The sequence below is a fragment of the Apteryx rowi genome, unplaced genomic scaffold (assembly GCF_003343035.1).
Source record: "Apteryx rowi isolate R43461 unplaced genomic scaffold, aptRow1 scaffold_117, whole genome shotgun sequence".
NCBI classification, from domain to species: domain Eukaryota; kingdom Metazoa; phylum Chordata; class Aves; order Apterygiformes; family Apterygidae; genus Apteryx; species Apteryx rowi.
Window position 1 is genome coordinate 1,125,472 of NW_020447386.1, and position 23,077 is coordinate 1,148,548.

The 23,077-nt window shown below is 40.1% G+C and overlaps 1 protein-coding gene across 1 annotated transcript in view; it reads right to left on the reverse strand.

The window, feature by feature from the left end:
• The window catches only part of KIF26B (kinesin family member 26B), a 211,736-nt gene that overhangs the window by 64,202 nt on the left and 124,457 nt on the right, over positions 1–23,077 (reverse strand). Inside the window, exons 5-7 of the mRNA XM_026082291.1 lie at positions 6,152–6,358; positions 3,582–3,675; positions 1,231–1,493 (exon numbers count right to left, since the gene is read on the reverse strand). Coding sequence (XP_025938076.1) covers positions 1,231–1,493; positions 3,582–3,675; positions 6,152–6,358 — 564 coding nt within the window. The remainder of the gene's footprint in view (positions 1–1,230; positions 1,494–3,581; positions 3,676–6,151; positions 6,359–23,077) is intronic.

The window sequence follows — 23,077 nt, forward strand, 5'->3', positions numbered from 1 at the left end:
TTATGTAACATTGATACCTATACTAATCCAGATCATAACTGGCCCATATATCTTCCCAGCAGAAACTCTGAAGACTTGAGCCTATCTTATGCTCACTGGACTGCACTCATGACTGGATACCAGGAGGTGAGATCGCTAATGATACTGTAAGTATTTCATAAAGCACTAACACCACGGGTCAAGTGAGAATGACAATCCTAATTGTAATTTAAAACCTAAAAGCAATTTTATAGTTCCTGGGTAGAACACAAAAGATTGAGACTGCCATCTAAGTATGTCTAAAAGGCTTATAATACAAAGAGATAAAACACAAAGTTTATTACTTTTTAAAATCTCATGATTCATGATTTTGGGGGAAGCAAAACATGATTTCTAGATCCTCGTAGCTGGAAATAGGGTACATCATCCTGTAGGTCTGTTCCCTCCTCCCTCCTTTTCCCCACTCTTGGGTAGGTGGAGCTCTACAATTTCTGGATAAAAGTAGCCATTGCCTTTAAGGCTGAAGGAATGTATCCATGCTCCATCATGCTAGTTTGCCCTCTCTTCATCTACTCATACAAAAACCAGATTCACTCCATCACAGACTGCAAAAGGAAAGAACAGGCCTTTCTTCTCCCCACACCCAGAGAAAAAAAAAATCTAGGGCTGCTGAGACTTTCTAATGGTTACCCAGAAAATACATGAGCCAGTTAGTCATTCTTGCTAAACCTCCAAACCTGAGGAGAGTTGGAGTTATTCTTGGCTTGCCCAGCTCAGGAATTTACTTCTTGGCAGCAATTAATAAGTAGCGATTAATGCTTCCTACAACATTACTAATGTAAGTGCTATAAATAATGTAGTTTATAAAGAGATAAACAGCCATATAAATGGCCTCCAGCTATTTGTGCAGTATTGTAAATATTTCAGCTTGTTGTTTTACAAAAGAGAGATCACACTTTCTTTTTTTTTTTGGAAGGAGGTGAATTTTTGTTTGTACTGAATGTTTTCACGTTTTATTGCAAATACAGGCCCCTGCGCAACATCAGTTATACCAGAGGTACAAATATTTAGGCCAGGAGAGCAGATGGCCCTGCAGCTGCAGGTCATAAAGTTCTTGTATGTTTTAAAGTAAACACTTTCAAGTCTATAAACTTTATGCTCTGGGTAGTTCTTGATTTTGAACCATCTCAGTAGCTCAAAAAAATATCACATTGCTTGTTTCAATGTGTAAAATGTAAACCTCAGATTCACCTGCATGCCGCAAATGGGGTCCTCACAAAGGTAGACACCTGGGGACTGACCATCTTGCAGGCTGCCTGTAGCCACTTCTGACAACAGGTCTCTAAGGTTTTCTTCTTTCCCCCACACTTCCACTGCAGAAATTCGGACCGAGAAGCGGGCTCCTGTTTTCTCTTTGCGCTCATTAATCAACTTGAATAGCCAGGAGATGGCACAAGGGATTATGCCGAGGTTCTGCATGGAATCATCCTTTCCGATCATGGTGTATGACTTCCCTGTCAGGAATGGGGAGGGGAGAAAAGATAACAACATCACTCCCAGGACCTTCGTAGCCTTCTGCCTAGTGAGATTATCCTACACAGCCTCAGGAGAACAACTCCTTTGCTACAATAAGAACAACAGTCAGAAAGGGAAGAAAGACAGGCAGGCAGGCAAACAAATAATACAAGGACAACTGACAGCATTTAAAACGCACAGATGACATCTTGAGCTGCATTTGAAACATGCATTTTCTCATGCTGTCACTGCACAAGGTGGAAAGTCCTCTGACATCCTCAGTTCCCCAGGCAGAGTACCGCAGGTCCCTACACTGCAACCTCTCATGTAGGAGGAACAGTGGAATGAGTTGAACACAGCAGGAATGCCCAGGCCTCTAAAAATCCCTGCTTTAAATACTGTGGGTGCGGTATACTTTGGATACCATTTTACTTGGAAGCACTATATTACACTGAATTTGGGACTGACATAAATCTGGCCCCAAGATCATAGAGATGTAATTTTACCCAGAAAAAAAAAAAAAGGTTCAGGTAGTTATTTGGTGCAGACGTGGGTTGCAACATGAAATATTTTATCGGTGTCAAAACCTTCCCATAGTTTGCTATTATTTGACTCCACAGTCATAGTTCTGGCTTGTCTCTGCTGCAAAAGTCTGCTGATTAAGAACAGACACAGAGCACTATTTTATGCTGCTTTAGGTGTCACTACATATAATGTACTTAGACAAGTTTTCCAAATCTCCCATATTTATAAACCAAGTGATAAAGGTATACATAATTTTAGGCAAGTACTTCTAGCTTTTCTTACCTTGTTTCAGTTCATATATTGAATCTAAGTGGAAAAAGGTCAGCAAAGAAAATATTTTTAYGCAGGTATCTGTGCAATGTCTGGGTGTGTCTAGAGACAGGGAAATTATGTTGGTGGGGTTAATGAAGCAACTGCAGAGATTCAGCTAACGCACTGCAGCAAACCCCTATCCAGGCCACCTCTCGTGTGTAGCACTTGTGAGATGCCGTTATCTGGTGGCTTTGTCTGCCATCTCATTTGCCATTTAGTGTTAGGCAGGTTGTGAGGGGTTAAACATCTAAGTGTTCATACATGTGTTACTAGAGAGTGGTCCAGAAGAGCCTTGTGATTAGCTGAACAGGTGGCCCTGCCCCATTCGTTGTACCAGAGCTAGCAGCACTGCAGCACTCAGTATTCTCTAGCTTTTGTTGCCTGCAGTTTGGGCTAACCATGGCCTGATACTGTCTGTCCTCCTTTATCATGTGAAAAATAGAAGTATCCTTTAAAGTTGTGTGTGTACATCTGTGTTTCTTTGAGATAGAAAAGGACAGGGATCATTTCACATGTACTTGCAGTGCAGCCCTCTTCATTAAAGAGCCAGTAGTCTCAAAATACTTCCAGATAAGGATGAACAGAATATAAGGTTACTCTGGAAATGCAGTTATTTCAAAAGAATGTGATGATGAGGATGACTCTCCTTTATATTTTCTTTCTATGAGCATCTGAAATGCTGTTGATGTGAGCATTTGCAAAGAGTAAATTTTGATCCATTGGTACCATTCAGTTAATCATTAGAATAGTACTTGTTGGAGATAAGAATACTAAAGGGTTAGTAATGAGTGAACTGTCTAAACAGGAAACAGAACATACATCATATGACTTGAGTGCCCAGTCACAACACTTGAATAGTGGCATCACAAACATCATATATTTGAGTGGATACTCACAGCCTTTATACAGCTTGATAAATATGAGGCACATCTGTAAAACTGCAGACCAGTATGGGATCATTCATTAAGTTGAAGAAAATACTAAAAACTGCTTTAGTAAGCAGGGGACTGACCAAAGCAACAACTCAAAAACAGTCTCTGTTGCAAAGAACTGCTGTCCAAGATTTAAGCAGTATGCAAAACAAAGTGAACAGATGTCCAAATGAGAGGTGAAGGTGCGGTACAAGGTCATGCACACAGCATACCCCTTTCAAATGCAATTACTATGCACGGACTCATGAAGCTTTGTCTTCCTTAATCTAAAGCATTAGCAATTTTGCTCCTCAAATAGAGAAATTTAACAATACCAACCAAGTTTGGCATGGCCAAAGCAGAACACACAGCCATCTGCCCCATTGACCACTGACTGGATCACCTCAGCCACAGTCCCAGCACATATTTCAGCCTGTCACAAGAAATTAAAAAAAAAAAATTACTGTTAACAATAATAAGGAAAATCAGCAGAGTATTTTCAGCATGAATGGTCATAATGTCATCAGTGCTCCAAACAGAATTGATGAAGTATCAAAAAGCCTAAGCCTGCTTGTCTCATTCATGTRACCTATACTGTTGATAGTAATGACATTACTTGTAAAAATACATAAAGCAGGACTTCTGCTCTGTGTCAAGTAAGTTTCATTTGCTAAAGCATCAAAATCTTTTGTGGGGTTAGACAAAATACACATACTGTAAGAGGATGTGGCTAATTTATTACAACTGCCCATTAAGGGAATTTTACAAAAAAAAATTTGTTTTGGCTAAAAAGAATCAAATATTGAGAATTTTTAACAAGCTCTATTATTTCCTGAATTATGGACTGAATTCATTTCCACCAGCAGGTGAGTAAGGAACGTAAGGTGAAAAAACAGCCCCTTAGGTATTACTTAAATGACATTTCTTAATTTTTCTCTAAATTGTTATGAATCTTCTTAGCTTTTAGCAGTAGCAGGCTCCATCCTGAAGACTGTAGCAGTATTGAAGTTCATGCATGAAGTTCAACAAAGGCAAGTGCAGGGTCCTGCACCTAGGGAGGAATAACCCCATGCACCTGTACAGGCTGGGGGTTGACCTGCTGAAAAGCAGCTCTGCAGAGGAGGAACTGGGAGTGCTGGTGGACACCAAGTTAAGCATGAGGCAGCAATGTGCCCTTGTGGCCAAGAAGGCCAATGGTATCCTGGGGTGCATCAGGAAGAGTGTTGCCAGCAGGTCGAGGGAGGTGATCCTCCCCCTCTACTCAGCCCTGCTGAGGCCACATCTGGAGTACTGCGTCCAGTTCTGGGCTCCCCAGKACAAGAGGGATGTGGCACTACTGGAGCAAGTCCAGCGAAGGGCTACTAAGATGGTTAGGGGATTGGAGCATCTCTCTTATGAGGAAAGGCTGAGAGAGCTGGGCCTGTTTAGCCTGGAGAAGAGAAAACTGAGAGGGGATCTTATCAATGTATACAAATATCTGAAGGGAGGGTGTCAAGAGGATGGAGCCAGACTCTTTTCAGTGGTGCCCAGCGACAGGACACGAGGCAATGGGCACAAACTGAAACACAGGAAGTTCCATCTGAACATGARGAAAWACTTYTTCACWGTGAGGGTGACAGAGCTCTGGAAGAGGTTGCCCAGAGAGGTTGTGGAGTCTCCTTCTCTGGAGATATTCAAAACCCGCCTGGACGTAATCCTGTGCAATGTGCTCTAGGTGACCCTGCTTGAGCAGGGGGGTTGGACTAGATGATCTCCTGAGGTCCCTTCCAACCTCAACCATTCTGTGATTCTGTGATTTTAAGAGGTATGTCATACAAATTCACGCTGAGCATTCTTAGATTTAAGATTCAGGCATGCTGAACTGTATAGAGTGGTTCTGCAGTAACAGCCTATCAGTACTGGGTGGAACTGAATCAGAATTAGCAGAGTTTAGGCTTTTATGTGAAGCAGTTTGCATTTGATAATAAATCACGTAACTTCTCTGAGTTCATGGGTACTTTTAAGCTACCACTATAACAGAAAAAAAAAAGGGTAGAAAAAGGACTGTTCAAACAGTGACTGTGCCAACTGGTATGGCACGGCTCTTGTTTATAATCTGAACTCTCTTACCTCCCCAAAACAGGGCAGCCCAGCAAAACAGCCTGTGGGTGATGGTCCCTGGTCCAACCTACTCCTGAGCCGTGTCCAGACATTAGTCTGGCAGAGTGCTGCTGCCTGGGCCAAAACTGGGTCAGGAATTGAGCTAATGATTTGACTACATGCCAATGCTTAGGCTAACCCTGTGTCCCAGCTCTGTTTAGCTTATGAATACAGAACCAGACTCACAGAACTGTTTTGTAATTATATTTTGCAATGTTACTTTAGTCTTGTATTGTCCTCTTCATCATATTTGGGCAACACAGTTCATCAAACCACTGAAGGAGTTTCATAAAAATAAGAGATCAGAATATATACATGTGAATAGGCACATGTGGATAAAATCCCCCTCCCCCCATCATGAACTATACAAGAAAACCCTCTATAAATAATCCTTGACTTCTTAATGAATGGAGGATTGCACTGAAGGACTGCAGTTGTGATCAGATCGTCATAAACACCAAATAACAAATTTAAAAGATACAGAGACCCATTGATATCTAAGATTCACCTACTAGACACCATTTATATCATTAGCACAATTTATTGCCTATACACATCTAAGAGCAATTATTTACAGTAAATATTAAAGAAAGCAGAAAATTATATTATTCAGATATGATTTAATAAATTGGTTTCATTACTGATGATATTGGTAAACCAAATTCAACCCTGGTCTAACTCCACTGAAAGTACTGCTGTTGCAGAAGGAATGAATTTGGCTCTGGTGTACCTTATTGTTTAGATAACTATTTTGATCATACTTTGCCTACCTGTGATGCATCTTGGGGGAAAACTGCATCAAAAGCAAACATCTTGGGTGGAACCTGGTTGCCCCTTTTCTGGAAGGCATTCTGACCTCCACAGGTCAACGGGTCATAGAGCGTGATTTGCTTCTTACGGGGATCAACCTTTAAGAAAGAGCTGGACTCCGATGTGTCTCTGGCAAAGGTGGAAGAAATGCGCACCATGACTTTGACCTGTCAGCAAACAAACAGAAATATGACTGCATTTGATTAGTATGTTGGATGTATTAGTCTGGCACGTTGAATGAACTTTCCAATTACACCGAGACAAATCTTAACTTGCTTTACTATAGCTAGTGCCTCAGTGGAAGTCAGTGAAGACACAGAAATGATTATAAACAGATTTTGGCCCAAAATGCACAGTGAATAGAGCCAGAACTCTTCTCTGTCTACTTCAACAAGCAACTTGTGTATTTATAATTACGAAATACATTGCTGTGTTTTAGTGCCCATGTTACTCAAGTACAATGATGAGGTATTACATCACCTTGTCTCACTCTCAATATAAATTGAAAATTAACTGCACCAATTAAGAAAGCTGAAAGGTAATCTAGACTGCTAAGCTACCAGAACTGCTGTGATTTCTACGAAGCAGCCTGATCAATAAAGCAAGCACATAAAAGCCAGATCTGTAATTCACACCTTTCCGATTCTAATCCAAATGCAAAGAGATGAAGTGCTCAGTTCTAAGTGTCATCATCAAAGAGTTGTGAAAAGAGCCCTGTTTTAATGGTCAGCTTTTGAAATGCTCATCTAGGGAGTGGAATGTAATAAGCGATAAAAGATTTGTTAAAACACGTTAGCTCACAACTCATTAAATGGCTACATAATAAGGTGTTATTTCTAAGACTAAGATACATCTTCAGGGATTTAATGAGGTTATACCGCATCCTTAGCCCAGTTAGTAAGCAATTTAGATACAAGTAAAATTGAAGATAATCAGTCTGGCTTTGGTTCTTACCATAAATTTACTACCTGTGGAGACACGAGTTCCTGAACTTTACAGGGCAAACGTCACTCCTCYGTCAACTCTCATCTTCTAGCCACAGCTGTACTTACTTTGTCCTGGAGCAGATTGACTTTCACGACAGCAACCAGACAGATCTTACAGTAAAATTCTCCTTAACCATATGTCACTTGTATCAAACCCACACAAGTGTGGCATGCAGGTGACCAGGAAGGGTCACCTCACCACAGGGTGAGAGCACAGCTGCTGTTGGATTGGCAGATTCACGCTGGTAGGAAGTTGTAGCCCTAAAACTCAGACAAGGCTGCAGTTCCTGTCAGCCTCATCGAGACTGGTGCTCTTTGTAAGCAGGTCTCATTTCATGCTGGCCTAAGTTCATCCAATATGAAAATGAATCAGCCACTTCGAGAGGTCAGGCCTGGGCAAATTTATTTTTGACACAACTCCTTTGAAGTCGATGGAATGAGACCAGAATTTAAATGAGATTATTCAATATTTTTGTGATCTCTTCTCTATATGCTTGTGAGTCAAAGTGGTAATTTGACTCCAAATATTTTAACCCAAGGAAATAATGTTGTCATTAAATGGTGAAATGGTCAAGAATCTGTGCACATGATTTCAGTTATGTCTGTTTTATGCCATTAGTTGAGGGAAAGCAGAAAAACACTGCTGGGAGGGGGAGGTTCTCAACTGTTCAACTCAGCTGTTTATGAAACCTAATCCCTGATCCCTAACTGAAAAAGCCACTTCCAACATTTTACCAGAAGCATTCTTCTAAGCTCAGCCTTAAGGAGAGGCCACTTCTGCTGCAGACAAAGGCAGCAACACCCCCCAGTAGGTCCGTGAGAGCTTGGCCCAGTTTGGCAGTTTATTGCAACTCTAGGTCTCCTGGCAGTGCAGAAGGGAGGCACTAGCCAAGTTAGCAGGGAAAGAAGGGAGCACAACACTGAGTCCTAGAGAAGCAAGAAAACAAAAAGCAAAGTAAGTCTTGAACTGTTTTCCTGTTTTCAACTTTGGATCCATTTTGCTTTTTCTACCATGTCCCACATTTTTAACAGATGCCAATATCCAGAACATTAGGTTGATCTGCTGAAAACCAAAACAAATGCAACACTTCAAATACTTTAAATAAAATACTTGCTCTGCTTTAGAAATGTATTTTTCCTAGATGTTTTTGTGTGGTTTTGCCTGCTATGAATCCGTGCCCTGCAGACCCTTGATAACTGTGTGAGCAAAGGAGAGTTAACTGAATACCCCAGGGCTAAGTGTCTTTGGACTCCGTATAAGGGAATGTGGGTGAAATTTAACAACCCATCATATATAGGCAGTCTAACAGTCCTTTCTGGCCTCAAATTATACGGACATTTAATTTTATCTTCAACTACAGCTGTTTTGTACCAGCACAACATCACTGCCTTTGTTCCTGATTTAAACCTGTATACACAAAATCAGAATAATACCTGTCTCTTCTTATTGCTGAAGTAATACAGCAAATCCTTCTAACTTCCAACAGCTATAGTGATAGAAGCTCTGGCATCAGGTTTCTCTTTCCCTGGAGTAAAAGACCAATTTAACTGAAATCCTAAAGATTTGCTAGCATCAAATAAACTGAATGAACCACTATAACAAAGAGTTAACGCAGAGTCCCAGGAGATGTCTAACAGCATAAACTTTATGACCATTTGGCTCCTCAACTCTAGCAAACACAGACATTTTTCAAGAAAAATTCCATTACCACAAACATTTGTATTTCCCGTGTATTGGGGATTTATTTTTTGAGATTTAATGTTTCCTATTTGTTATGGCAGAAGAATGTTATATTGATTGTATGTGGCTACCCTGATAGGTGGACCACTTCTGGCTGAGGCTAGTTTGTTTGCAGCTGGCATGAAGATGTCTGTGCACTTTGGCCCAGCTGTATCACAGGTGATTCCTCTCACCTCAGTTCAGACCAGCTGGCAGTAGATGTCTCCATCAGAGCCCATTGTCTGACTCTTTTTGTAGGCAATGGAGAGAACTAGACCTTTTAGCACGTAATTCACACAACCTGGTTTATATACCTGCCTTTTGGATAAGATGAATTGTCTTTCTACAAGTGCTTCTTCCTCTCTCAATACTACTGCAGGAGTCTAGATGCTTAGCTGAGATGCAGATGTCTACGCTGTAAGCTGCCTAAAGGTAGCGGAGAATACCACACACTTTAAAAACTTTATTCTTTTTGCAGTAAGCATAGTAAGAAGCCTAAAACAGATTACAAGACATCTGAGCCAGAGGTATAGTCTGAGAAGACAGGCAGGCTTGAGGTGAAGGAATCAGATGGAGATTCAGGACCTACGACCCTTCCTCGTGGATGTGCTTCATTTGCAGTACCTTTGTAAACTAAAGTGATACAATCCCTCTCTTTGTTTCACACTCCCCATCTCTAAAACTGTTTGAGTCAGAGCTTACTTCACTGCATATGAATGTACTGATACATGTAGTGGTATTGTTAACAGGCTTTAAAGGACTGCCAGTTGCCATCAGATAGGCAATTCATAATTAAACATTATTATGCCTGTAACCTAAAACCAAGGATTTCATGCAAAGCATTTCCCAATAGTGGTTATGAAAAGAGTAAATCAGTTAAGCTATAGCATTAGAAACGATGGGAAAACATGGCCTCCTATTCTCCCATTTCACAGCTTTTCATGCAATTTATGAATGGGGGTAGCAAGGGGAGGTTCAGAATCAGTGTTGGCCCCTGCAAACCACCCCATGGGGGAGGCAGCGTGAAGATGGCAGAGTGGTAATTCACCCAGCTATGGGGATAGCACAGGAATTTAATGGACTTAGAAGACTTCAGTTCAATTTCAGGAACAGACAGATTGAAGATCGGAGTGCTGCTCCGGGGAAATCAGAAATACAGTGCAGTTAATTTGAAACTAACTGAACAGTGAAGTCGAAGAACTCTAATACTTTATGCTTGCGATTTATATTTAAATAAACTATAAATTGAACTTCTCCTTATAAAGAAGAAAACAGGTCTTATGCTTCAGTTCCTATGTGTCATTACTCCTTTAGTTCAGTGCTACAATTCTCCACTAATCTCTTGTAATTGAAGGCTTTAAGAGATACCATTTGTGATTATGGGACCACTCAGTCTGCCAGAAATTCTTATCTGAATCCCAGTGATCAGCTTTAGATGCAGCCTTAGATGCACCTCTGACTGTTTCTACAGGAAAACATAAAAGCACACTCTTGAGACATGTGCTGCTGGTAAAACAAACAAACTGGGCATAATTTTGATCTAATTTTACACTCATGCAAATCTGGCTGAACTCAGCAAGAATTATCCTATTTTAAGAGTGGAGAGAGTGAATAAAGGAAAAGGTCGCTCATTCTGCGTCATTATTGTGCCTCTTCTAGGACGTAACTTCACCTTTCAATTCTGCTCATGCTGGAAGCATTTTTTTAATGTGTTTTCTCCTTTGAGCTCATAGAATTTGATCTGAGGACTATTCAGTCTAACAGCACCCCTTTCATTTACTTCTCTGGACTTTGGTTCCTACCTGTCAGGATTTATTCTGTTTTTGAATGAGTTTACAGTCACTGACTTGCAGAATATTACTCCTGATAAGCAACGGTGCAAATGAAAGTGGAATCAGAAGTATACTGTTTAGCTTTTAACAACAGGGTTTCTTTTAATTTTTTTTGTGAAAAATTTATGTGTTTATAGATATATATTTCACAAAATTCTCTCTGTATGGTAATTACTGGCACTAAAAACTCACTGTTCATTCATAGGTACCATTAAGTAGCATCAAGGGAACATACAGAGAAATTGCTGTAGTATCACTGTGCTTCTGTATGGTAAAAATATACACAGATCTTTTAATTGTCTCTACTGCAATTCCAGATGCCTGAACCATGTTTCCTTGCTTTCTGCTTCTTTATCTTCTGCATCCCTATAATTACATCAACTATTTCTTGAAGAAAGAATTGGCTAATTGCAGGACTTCTCCCTGGTAAGCTCAATTTGTGACCTGCCATGGCCCTTTTGTTAGGTTCTTACTCCGCAGAGAAGGACAAAGGTTCAGCAGGCTTGGGAAGCACAACTGGTGCCATCAGAAGAAAAAAGAAACCACAGTCCGGTCCCAGCCACTGACGCTCCCGTGACTCCTGTGCCTGCAGGGGTCTGTCTGGAGGCCTGGGAGTGAAGGAAGTACGGAAGATGGGAGAGGTAGGCTGCGTCAAATGCTAATAACCACAAGCAGAGGCTGGAATGAGGCGACACAAGCAATCAGAGATTGACAGCGGTGATATTATCACTTCCTTCTCCTCTTGCCTGTAAGATTTCATTTGGGGCTCGTTTATCTAATTATTGCAGGGATGGGGCTCGACAGCTGTTGCTTTGGGCACTGTGCTTGCCTTTATGAGCTGCTTTGCTCATCAATCATTTCAGCACCTTCTGTCGCACAAGTGCTGTGTAGTGGTGGGAGGCAGGGACTGTGCTGCATTCACACAAGAGACAGGCTGGCCAGGGCTATTGAGCTGTATTAGCACTCCATCAATGTACCCAAATGGCTGCAGGAACAGCCTTACTGGAGGTTAATGAAGAGTGGGTTTTGTAATTTCTCACTGTTACAGTTGTAAATAATGGTGGCAGACATACATTTTTGTTGTAGTCAGCCACAAAACACTACAGTGCAAAACACTCTACGGTCTCCCAATGCGTATGCGCATACATGCTTTTGCATGATGGATGTAAAGCTAGAAGCTTTTCTACAGTGCCCAGAGAATATGAAAACCCTCTGTTAAGCATTTTAAAGGATCTGTCTTCCAGATATGAGAGATTTAACTGATAATGCTGAAATGAAATCTGGAGGGTCAGGATAAACAGACTGAGCCAAAATGAGACAAATATAGAATATGTTTTAGTGGAAGTCTCCTGGTCACATTCAGCAAAAAATCCTAGGGAAACATTGCTGGGAGTAAATTGGTCAGGAAAGTATGTTGGGCCTCATTCTCCTCTTTATCCATTTTTCACAATTCTTGTAGGTTTCAGTGCTTCACATTAGCACAAATAAGAAAAGAATCAGGTCTCATCACTCGCATTGTGTGGAAATGGCTTTTACTGTTTCTACAAGCAGTGAAACACTGTTTTGAAAAAGCAGTGGAAACAATTTTTAAAAAATATCATTCTGTTAAAGCTCACAGGTCTCCTCTTTTTTACAGCTGTCCCTCTTTCTTTCTGTGTAATGGCAAAATGAGTACGGAAACATTTCCTTTACTAGCTCATCACCCCAACCCTGTACAGCAGTAAAACTAATTTGCACTTCTAGCAATAATAGGAATTAGTATAAGTGTACTGTAACCAAACACCAACAATATTATTCTAAGAACTTACCCTTATCAAGAGTGTGTCCTTATTTAATTAGATGATGTAATTTAATAAGCTCAGTAAAATGTGGTATGAAATACGCTCAGGTCACAGGGCATGGCTCAGTGAACTCTGTCTTGTTTGCGTCAGCAATAGCTTTGAGTTTTGTCACAGGCAAAAGACAGTGCTAAGTACTTACACTGTCTGACTCCACCATGTACATCCCATCAGCCCAGTCACTCAGCTGTCACATTGCCACTTCAGCATTTGTTAAGATTAATAAAGAACAGTGCAACTTTGGTCTGTTCTTAAAAAAAAAAAGACATGAGGATCCTCCTGCCATGGAAACAATCTTTCCCTAAGTTTCCCAGCATGCCACAAATGGATTTTGTGTTCCTCATTTTCTTTTTGGTTCTTTCTGAGCTCTTGAAGGGACGTCTGCACTTCAGACATGCATGGTTGGGGCAATCTGTGTGTTGCACCTTTGAAAATCAAACACATATTTTGCTTCACTTCAGTGACCCATTAGGGCAGAGCTTCTCCCAGCACAGCTTCTCTTCTTCCTCTGTCTGGTATTGTACGGGAAACTTCATGCTCCTTTATCTCCACAGAATACAGCCTTTTCAAAAGCGTCTTTAGATACAGAGGCTACATGTATACTAATAAATTAAACATGGCCAAGACTGTTCCCTGGCACAAAATGGCCAGCATCCACACCATGTAACTCTCATCCTCTGATATTGTGTGGCCACATCCAAATGGTCTACTAGGACAGTCTTTTGCCATGATAATTTTTGAATCACGCCTGGAAACTGTTTGTGAGAGCAGTCCAGTGGCCCAACACCATATCAGGGACCATGTTAACAATGTAAGAGTATGGATAATTGAATCCCAGGGCCCAGGAATGTTTTGTGCTCCTGTATAATTTACTTTACAATCACAGCCACAGAATATGGCACAGTGTGGCCATATTTCCCTTGATTTAAGTTAAATACAAGATGGTGCAGTACTGGCCTCTCAAGCATTTGATGTGTCAACTGCTGTCTCTGTTCACATTGCAGCCAGGCTGCAAATCTCCGCATCTGCAGACAGATCAGCAAAACCCAGCAGCACACACGTCCATGACACCAACAAGGTCAGCCCCCCAAAGGGAACGTCTCTGCTCTTGAGATCCACTACAAGGCTGCCATCACTCCTGCAGGCTACAGTGAGTTCCCATCAGTCCACCAGGAGCGAGGGCACCAGGCAGTGGGGAGTCACTTGGCTCTTTCTCATAGACCACGCTTATATCTGCTGCAGTGCAGAAAGACTTAAGGGAACTTTGCTCTGCTGCATTCAACGTTCCCTCTTATAAACCTGCTCTTCCAGCAAAACAGAACTGTACTGACTGTGCTGGCACAGGGACTTGGTGTTGACGGAAAACATCTTATTAACAGTAGCAACACCTCGAACACCCTCATTGATAATTACATTTACTATATAATTTCTAGGAGCTGCAGTTTCCCTTTTTGTGAAGCTATGAGAAAGGTGCACAGGATGTGGCTTGGTAAGCTTAAGCAGGCAGGTTACCCTGTCTCTAACTAGAGAAAAGGTGGTGTCTAGGGCTTCGCATTATACAATCTGAAGAGAGTAGGAACTCCCAGATGAACAAGACTGATTTTTGTCTAAGGAAACAAAAATTTCAATGAAAAGAATGAGGATAAAAGACAAAGTTTCTTTTACGCATGCCTTTGAGATGTCTTTTCAGTGTTAGAGAGACAAAGGATACACAGGTATTGCACAGAAGATGTATAATCACAACTGTAAGCTTTTTCATTATTTATAAAGATGATCTCCATGACTGCATACAAAAGAAGATTCCCCAGTCTGCACATGACATTGCATGGCATAGCACCATAAATAACGAGCAGCAATGCAATCAGATAAGAAGAATTTACATTATTTAAGCCAAGCTGGAAGAGGTGACAAATTGCAGTTTAATGCAGATAAGTGTGGAAAAAGATGTGCAGAGCCTTGGAGTGGCAGCTGGTAATGATAGTCAGTAAATAAAAAGGACAGTTCTTGGTACTGAGTAGGAAAAAGATTTGGGAATTCATGGGGAGATAATCCCAAATCTCTAGATCATCTATTAATTATGAAAGCAAGGGGCCAACATTGCTACAGAGAGTCCATACAAATGGAAGGAGATAGAAATACCATTTTAGGTGAGAGACCTAATATGTGTTTGGGTATACAGAGAAGAAATCCAGTCTCTAGAAGGTGAGTATAACTCTCCTTCAGTGCCATTTGTGGCATGAAACAATCAGCAGAGATTTCAAGAATTAGAGATAGATGCTTTAGCAAGAAATTTAATACATCGCTTTCAAAGGAAAGAAACAGAAGTTTCTGAAGTTAGGCTTAGGTTCTGGTCTAAAATGGAGGGTAATGTCCTTTTCCTGAGCAAGCAAAGGGGTCCTGGCCTCATTCATGCCCACACTATGTCCTGAGCACATTTATGTTAGTTTCCTCCTCGTGTAATGTCATCAAATTCCAAAGAATAATTCCTTATTTGCCTGACAGTATACGAGATCAGAATCTGACCTTAGTTAACAACCACCAAAAAAAAAGAAATGGGTAAAGGAGGAAATGATTAAACCATGTTCTGGATCCAAGCAATGATATGATTTATATTGTTATAGTACCTTCTACCTGAGGATTCTAGACTGCTTTACAAGGGCTTCTGACGGGACTGTGACATATATTTACAATTATGCTCATTTTCCAACTGCAGAAATAAAGCATAACTATAAATGAATCAGCCAAGATCCCAGGAAATGCTTGTATTACCTAAACAGACTACTATCTGTAGTCCCATAACTGTAGGCTATAATGTTTCTGAGGATATAAATATGGTATTAAATTATACCTTTTTTACATGTTATATCACATTTAATACTACCTGCATGCTTCTATCTTTGGCAGTGGTACAGGGAGGAACAATAGCTACAGAGACCAAGCAGCCAGCCACTTAGAATTAATGAGATCCATTTGTAATGCTATATATTGTCTATAATTAAAAATACATTTGTTGAGCTTTAACTGAAATCTGTGGAACAGATTTTTATGGTGGGCTTGATTCTGCATGCCTCTGAAACAAATGGGATTATTTACTGTGCCAGGGACAAATGAGCAGAAGGTAAGACCTTACCAGATGAATCTAAAGGTTCACTTAACTCTGTAGCAGCCCATCAGTCTGCTCTATGAGCCTCGCCAACCATTTCTCCCCTCGCAACCGCTGCAGCGGCTGTGCTGACCCCCACCTGATGAGCCTCCTAGCTTGGCTGTGCCAATGTCTGCATGGCTTACAGGCCACTTGGTCCACTTCCTTGACCCTGTGTCCCACCTAGAAACAAAAGGGGGAACTCACAGTATCAAAGAGAGCCACATGGCCTGATGGGTCAGCTTGTTCTCTGAACTAAATCTGCAGTCCACCAGGGACATTATTGGGCTTGGGCACATTCTCAGTGCCGTCTGTGGGTTGTCAATCCTTTGGGGGGTGGGGGGTAGTGCCCCTGAAAGGTCTCTCTGTGTACATAAAGTGCATCAGGCTGCCTCTTCCAGCTCCCCCAGAACCTCCTGCTGAGGTTCTGGCTACTCTTCCTCTCCCAGCTTTTTTTATTTCTATCCTCCCCAGCTGAAGCTCTACTTAGCTGTGGGATTTTTTCACCAGTCTCCTTCTGACCATAGCAAAAATAGCTACGGATGAACAAGGAGGAGGAAGTTTGAGGGAGGGATTCTAATGACTGTCAGACCCATTTCTAGTCCCTCCTCTTACAACACTCCTGAGCACAGCATTCCTAGGCAGTGTCCACCACCCCCTTGGAGACATCCAAGGAGAAATGGGTAACCATCAGAGTACTATTCTTAGTAGCTCCCTTTGTTCTACACTTTTTACCCTTTAACCTTCTTTCCCCTCTTTTTTTTTTTTTGTCCCCAATAATCATTTATTTTCCCTCTTCCCCAGTTCTTCTCTAGTCCCACCCACATTTGGGGCATTTAGTTTGGGGAAAAGAACAGTAAGAACAGTGGCTAATGACAGATGTCAGGGGAAGAAGGTAACAAACAGAGCAAGCCTGGAATGATATTACCCAAGAATATTCTCCCAGCTGCCAGCAGTTTGCAACTCACAGACTTACTGAGCCAGTCATCATCTTTGTATTTAATATTCCTTAATGAATTTTGCTTTCCTGAACACTCACTCAGTCAGTCCAGTTGCTTTTTGAACCTATGCAAGCTTTTAGCACCCACATTTTCTAGCAAGGATTTCCATGCCTTACTTGCATATTTCATAAAGTACCTCTTACTTTAATTTGTTTCGAGGCTGCTACCAGTTTATTTTATTTGATGATGCCTAGTATTTTCAATCAGAAGTGATGATACCTACTTACTTTACTTTTGCAGGTCACTCCCAGTCCTACAGCACTCTATTATGTCTCCCCTCAACTGTCCCTGTTCTAAGCCAAGCCTAAGCTCTTCCTTATGTCTTCCACGTCCTTTGCTGTCCCTACTGCTCTTCTCTGTCCTCTCTGTTCTATTTTGCCCTTTTTGAGATGGTGCAAAGCATTCGTGATGCAGATGCTCAGTAAATTTCTAAATAATCAAGTAGCTTAAAGAGCTTTTCTATTTTGTCCTTTATTCCTCTCTTCACTAGTCCATATTGTTTCTGACCTATAAGAAGCATTCAGCTGAAATTTTCAGTAGCCACTAGAAGGCACTACAACCTGATTCTTATCCCTGATGGCATGTTAATCCAAGGGACTCATATGCCCGGACAAATTTGTTCATAACAGCTGAGGCTCAACAAGCATGGCTTCTGGCAGTACAAAGAAGCTCTTACTTAGGACATATTAGCTAGCTCTGCACTGCTGATGCAAGTGATCTCTGTGGTGTGCTCTGTAGTATTGGTTCCTGGGCATGCATCTGAGCTGGCTATGGTACAGCTCATCGTCATTGCATCCTGTGCTCCCGTGTAAAGAAGCAAGGAGGATGATAAGGTATGCTTAGTACCGATCCTGTGTGTGTGTGCGATCACAGAACCAAAACTTCAGGACTGTAAAGCTTTCCTTGTGGCATGGACAGAGCTGATATGGCACCTGGCTAGCCTACTGGCAGAAACAGCTGCAAAGAATTAGAAAATCCAGCTTTGCTGAGTCCTGCAAACGTGATTTTTGTATTGAACATAACTAGCTAGATAACAGAAGCAAAATGATACCAAATCAGAAAGGCAGGTAAACCAAAAAGACATAAAGAAAACTAAACAGAGACCCCAGGGGAGAACTAAACAGAAACAGTACTTTGACAAATGGAACTTGCCTAACGTCACAGGGAGCCTGGATTCTTTAACTCTCAGTTGTGGTTTACAGAGTAACATTGCTACTGACCCTCCTCTTTGATGAATGCAACCCTTGTAGCAATGAGAAACAGCCAACAGAGTACCCATCTGCCTAGTAACTCTTACCACTAATGATTTCATCCATTGCTTGCTGCCTTGTTAAATGCCGTAATAAATAATGCCAGGGTCTGTGAACAGAATGGGTAGCTAACCACTTGCCCTAGAATGAATATCCAGTCTTTGTTAGCGTTCCTTGTATATGCCCTTAGCAGTAATGCTGCAATCCTAATTCAGGCAAAATTCCCATCGTCTTCAACCTTAGCTGCCATTTCCTGACTTTTGAGTGCCTAACCATGCAACCTTAACATTCTTTTAACATAGCTGTTCTTCAATGGAATAATTCATTATGTTATGTGTAGCTTAGGGACTGTGTAATACTTTCTAGCAAGTAGCAGCCTTTAATGAATGGCACCTGATCAATAATGCAGAATTCAACATTTGAAAATAAATAAAAAGCCTTTTTTCATGAGGGGTGTCTGTAGGAAATGTCAGAACCATTTATCAAGGGTCCAGACTGATAGCCTGCAGCTGCTGTCCACAAGGACTATAAAACCTAACTTTGCTGAGTCCTGCAAATATGTTTTTTGTATTGAGTATAATTAGCTTTTCCATGACCAAAACACAAAACAAGGACTTACTGAGTACAAATGCAATGGTCACTACCAGAGCTTTTTTAAAGCAAAACTTTGCTATAATAGTACTTTGTCCCTAAGCTGCTAGTTATACAGGGTTATTTTATCTTGGTTTCCAGGTGCACCTTTAAAACAATTCTCTTTGTAACTCTAGACAGGCTGAGATGTGTAATACAAATCAGTTTGCAAAATGCATTTATATTTGGAATTTAAAACCTCAGATTAACAAGTCAGTTGGAAAAACATTACAAACCAAGTGAATGGCAAGCACTTTACCTCTTCTGATATCTAGATGAATCACGTATAGAAGGATTAAGTACATCTGATTGTGCTTTTATTTTTCTTAATACATGATCTGACAGAGAAGCACATGGCAACTCCAGGTCCTTTGTTGACATTTTGCATCCAGCAGTAAATAAAGAAAAAAAGTAGTCATAGTTAAGGGCCATAATCAAAATTGACAGATGTGAGTAAGATGATGAAAACAGAGGTTTAATGAAGATTGCTTCTGTCCTACACAGTACAGAAAACTTCATTGTAGGTGCCAAAGTGATCCTGCCTTGTCAAATCCTAAATCCAGTGTGATCAGCTTTCTAGACATGTTATTTATCTAAATTGTTAAGCCTGTAAACTCATTCTGGACTCTCCATATCCAAGCAAGGTTCCTTCTATCGCAGCTATCACCAGGATGGGATCTGCATCAGCCATGCAAGCCTATATTCTAAAGATTATGCTCTTGGTTGCTTAGGGGTTGCTCAGGTAGCCTTCACATTTAGCTAGCCTGAACTACCCTGACAATTTGATTTCTTTTTCTGATGCAGCTCAAAACAGCGATCTGGCAGTGGATAAGCATTTGGTGCATAACTTACTGCAGTGACACTGCAACTCCACTGACACTACTGAAGATATCCTAACCATTGCACCAATGAATTTGCTTCTAAATCAACCTAAAGGGTTCTTTTTCACCTACTATGATAATTTCTATGGTAACACTACTATTTTTCACATGTGGCACAGCATGCCAGAGAACAGCTATGAAAGTAGCAGTCAGTGCACAGATTTCACAAGTGATTGAAGCAACTTGCCTTCTCTTGAGCAATAAAAGGATCTTTCCTTTTAATATATTTCATCTTCCATGCTTGTCACTACTGCAGCTTAGTATCAGGGAAAGAGTGATTTTTGATGCCTGGTAACTTTTTGTCACTCAACAGAAAGTAGAGAAATTAATGAGGGGGGGGAAAATGTTGTTGTTTTTTTTTTTAAGAAGCATCTTCCCACAGTAGATTAGAGCCCGGATGGAACAAGTAATCAAGGTAATATATATCAGAAAGACAAAAGAGAGAACAACAAATAACACTTATCCAGGCATTTTTAATGTGAGGCACAGAATGAAACATGGTGAAATCTTCAAACTTCAAATCTAAATGTGATCCTAAATAAGCACTGTGTGGTAGGACAAGGAGACAGCTCTACAGCCTGCCAGTCTCGTGAAGGATGGTTTTGTACCCACAAAACCTGAAGAAGGTATGTCTGGAAGTAAGTGGGGGCTGCTTGAGTACAGACTGATCATATACATCAGTATGAAATGTGAGAAGCACAGAGAAGAGAGTGTGGCCAGGGTTAGGACAGGATCCAAATGAGAGTCATGCCAACCACAACAATATTCAGATTTTCACTGGCAGAGCCAAAGCCAAAACTTGGATCAACTTGGTTTTTCCTCACTTCTTTCAGCACATAAAATCCTTCCAAATAGTTCCTGGAATTGACAGTACCACATTTAAACAGAATGGACTACAGCTGGAAAGCCCCAGATGTAGTCACAGACATTAAAGACAATTATTACACTGAAAAATTAACAATGTAGGTTTTTAATTACACTTTTAAAGCTGCCTTTATTACTTGTTGTCCAGTACTATAGCTGTATGTTAGTCCTTCTTATTTTAAGAAATGTCATCACAGCAACATTCATCTGTGAGGCAAACTGTGCTTACTTTTTTTTAATAGCCAACCAYGATCATGTGGGAAATAAGTACCTTTCATTCTTACACAGTATCTTTACTATACAAAGTAAAATTAGGATGTAGACCTGGTTTTGGATAGTGTGTATCTCCACTTTTAGTATATTTAGATCTCAGATTTTGGGTTAATCCATATTATTCATGGGTTATTCAGATTACTTATGAAGCCTAATAAATGGTAATCTGTCATAGTTCACACGCAGCTTCGACACTGCTCTTAGTGTATTTCTGTTAAATGCTGCACGTCTTACCTGACTGCACGTGAACGCTTATTAGCTAATATTCAATACAAGTTACAATAAGGTGAATATTACATATTCACCAAAGTAAAAGAAATTCACTCTGTCATTAATTCCTACCAATTTGCCTAGATGCTGCAAGAAATGTGGTCTCTGTCAAGGTGCTTCAGGACACATCCCATTCACTGTGCAATAACAGAACAGAACAGGGTACATGTTGAATGGAGTGACTAACTCTGGATGTCCTTGGATAGCATGGGACTCAGTAAACCTCTTAATACTATTTTAATTAAGCTGCTACAGTCTATCATGTCAAATCATAAAAATACAGATTATATAAAACTGCATTAGGGGACTTTATAAAGCCCTGATTAATGGCCTGATTGATAGGTTGTAAAATGAATCCGAACTGTAAATTTGTACTGAGGGCTTTTCTAAAATGTGAATTATTGACTTGACAGATTGTAATAACTCTTTTCTGAACTATTCTGGTCTATGGTTCAAATCTTTTCTGTATAGCTCACTGACATGCACAGTAAGTCTAATTTACTAGGTCTCCTACTTCATGAATATCCACAAACTGCAACATCCTCTAAAATGTATTCTGAAATAGTGTAAGCGACCAGCTAGACTAAGCCATGAGGAATAAGACGTCATTTATCTATAATGACTTCCAGAAAAAAGTAACTCAAAATCCCTCCTACTAGCTCACCTGACAGAACAGTTTCTACTATTAGCAAGGTACATTGGATGCCTGAATATGACAGGTAGAATCTGCTTTATGCACCAGCTACCTTGTCTCTCCAGTGATTTCCATTAGAAAAATGCAGTTTATCTGCTATGCTTCAGTATGCCATAATTTTCCATAGCCCTAACATAGGAGATATATCTAATACTTAGCAAATTACATCTAAACTTTTACATTAATACAAGTCTCAAAAAAACACGGAGCCCAAAGTTCTTATCCGGACATATTTCAATTACCTTTCATTACCTCTTTAGACTGGAACAAACTTCAGCTCATCAGGCAGGAAAATTTAGGCACAGTACGGGAAGAGTGCACTCTGGACCATACTGACCCAACAGGCAGTAGAGCTGTGACTGGACCAAGCCACCCAGTTCCGGCAAGGGACACTCTTACAAATAGCTACAAATAGCATTAAAAATGTAGCCCCAGATAACAGAAAGCAGGGACGGAGCTCAAAGTCTATTCTGCATACACCTTTGCAATGCAGCATTTATTTCCCTGAAGTAAAAATTCCAAACTTTTATCTGTCAGCAAATTTTGCAAAATGCCTTCTCTTTCTATTGGTAGGAGAAGTGCCCTCCCTTACACAGTCCTAAATTGAAAATTTGTATCTTATTACAACATATGCAGTTGAAGGTCTTTTGGTTATAACAAATCACAAATACTTTTTAACTTGACAATTTTCAATTGCATTTTTAAAAAGACCAAATACTTAGAATTTCTATTTCGCCAGGACAAAATCTTCAATATTTCAAAATATGATTTTGTTCTGAGTAGAAATAAAAGTTCCCAAAACTGAAATTTTCTGCAAAATGCTGAAATTATTTTGGGTGAATTAAAAATGTCTGTTCTGATAAAACAAAGTACTTTCTTCTCAATGACTTTAAAAATACATTATAATACATTATAGAAATGGTACTTTCATAAACAAAATTCATTCTGAAATGAAAGTGAAAATACTTCATTCCTATGGAATACTGTAAACTCAATTTCGTTTTCTGCAGAAAAAAAATTGAGTGAAAATTTTCAGCTATCTCTAGCTCAATCATCAGTTCAACTTTAAATCAATTTTATCAGTTTTTAAATAATCAGATTAGATGAATATTGGGGACTAGAATGACAAGTCAGGGAGCGTTTACTCTGAAATAAAGCTACTAATATGAAAAATTACTTATGACCATGAAGCTATTGCTTTAGTAGAACTAGATATGCATTATACCAAAGTACCAAAAGAGTTAAGCAAATCTCAATAGAAAAAAATAATTATTTTTAAACTCTTTACATTAGACTTCATAAAATTGAGGAAAATAAGACTGAGCGAATTGATATATATATAAAGTACTTCAAACCTCATAATTATGTTATCTTTTTGAAGTCATGTAACATGTATTTTGTAGAGCTAATCTACACTTCATTACTCTCTCTAGAGATGCAGACTCAGAGCAAAGTATACATATATTCAACACATTTCCCCATTAAGAAAAATAATTCATCATCTT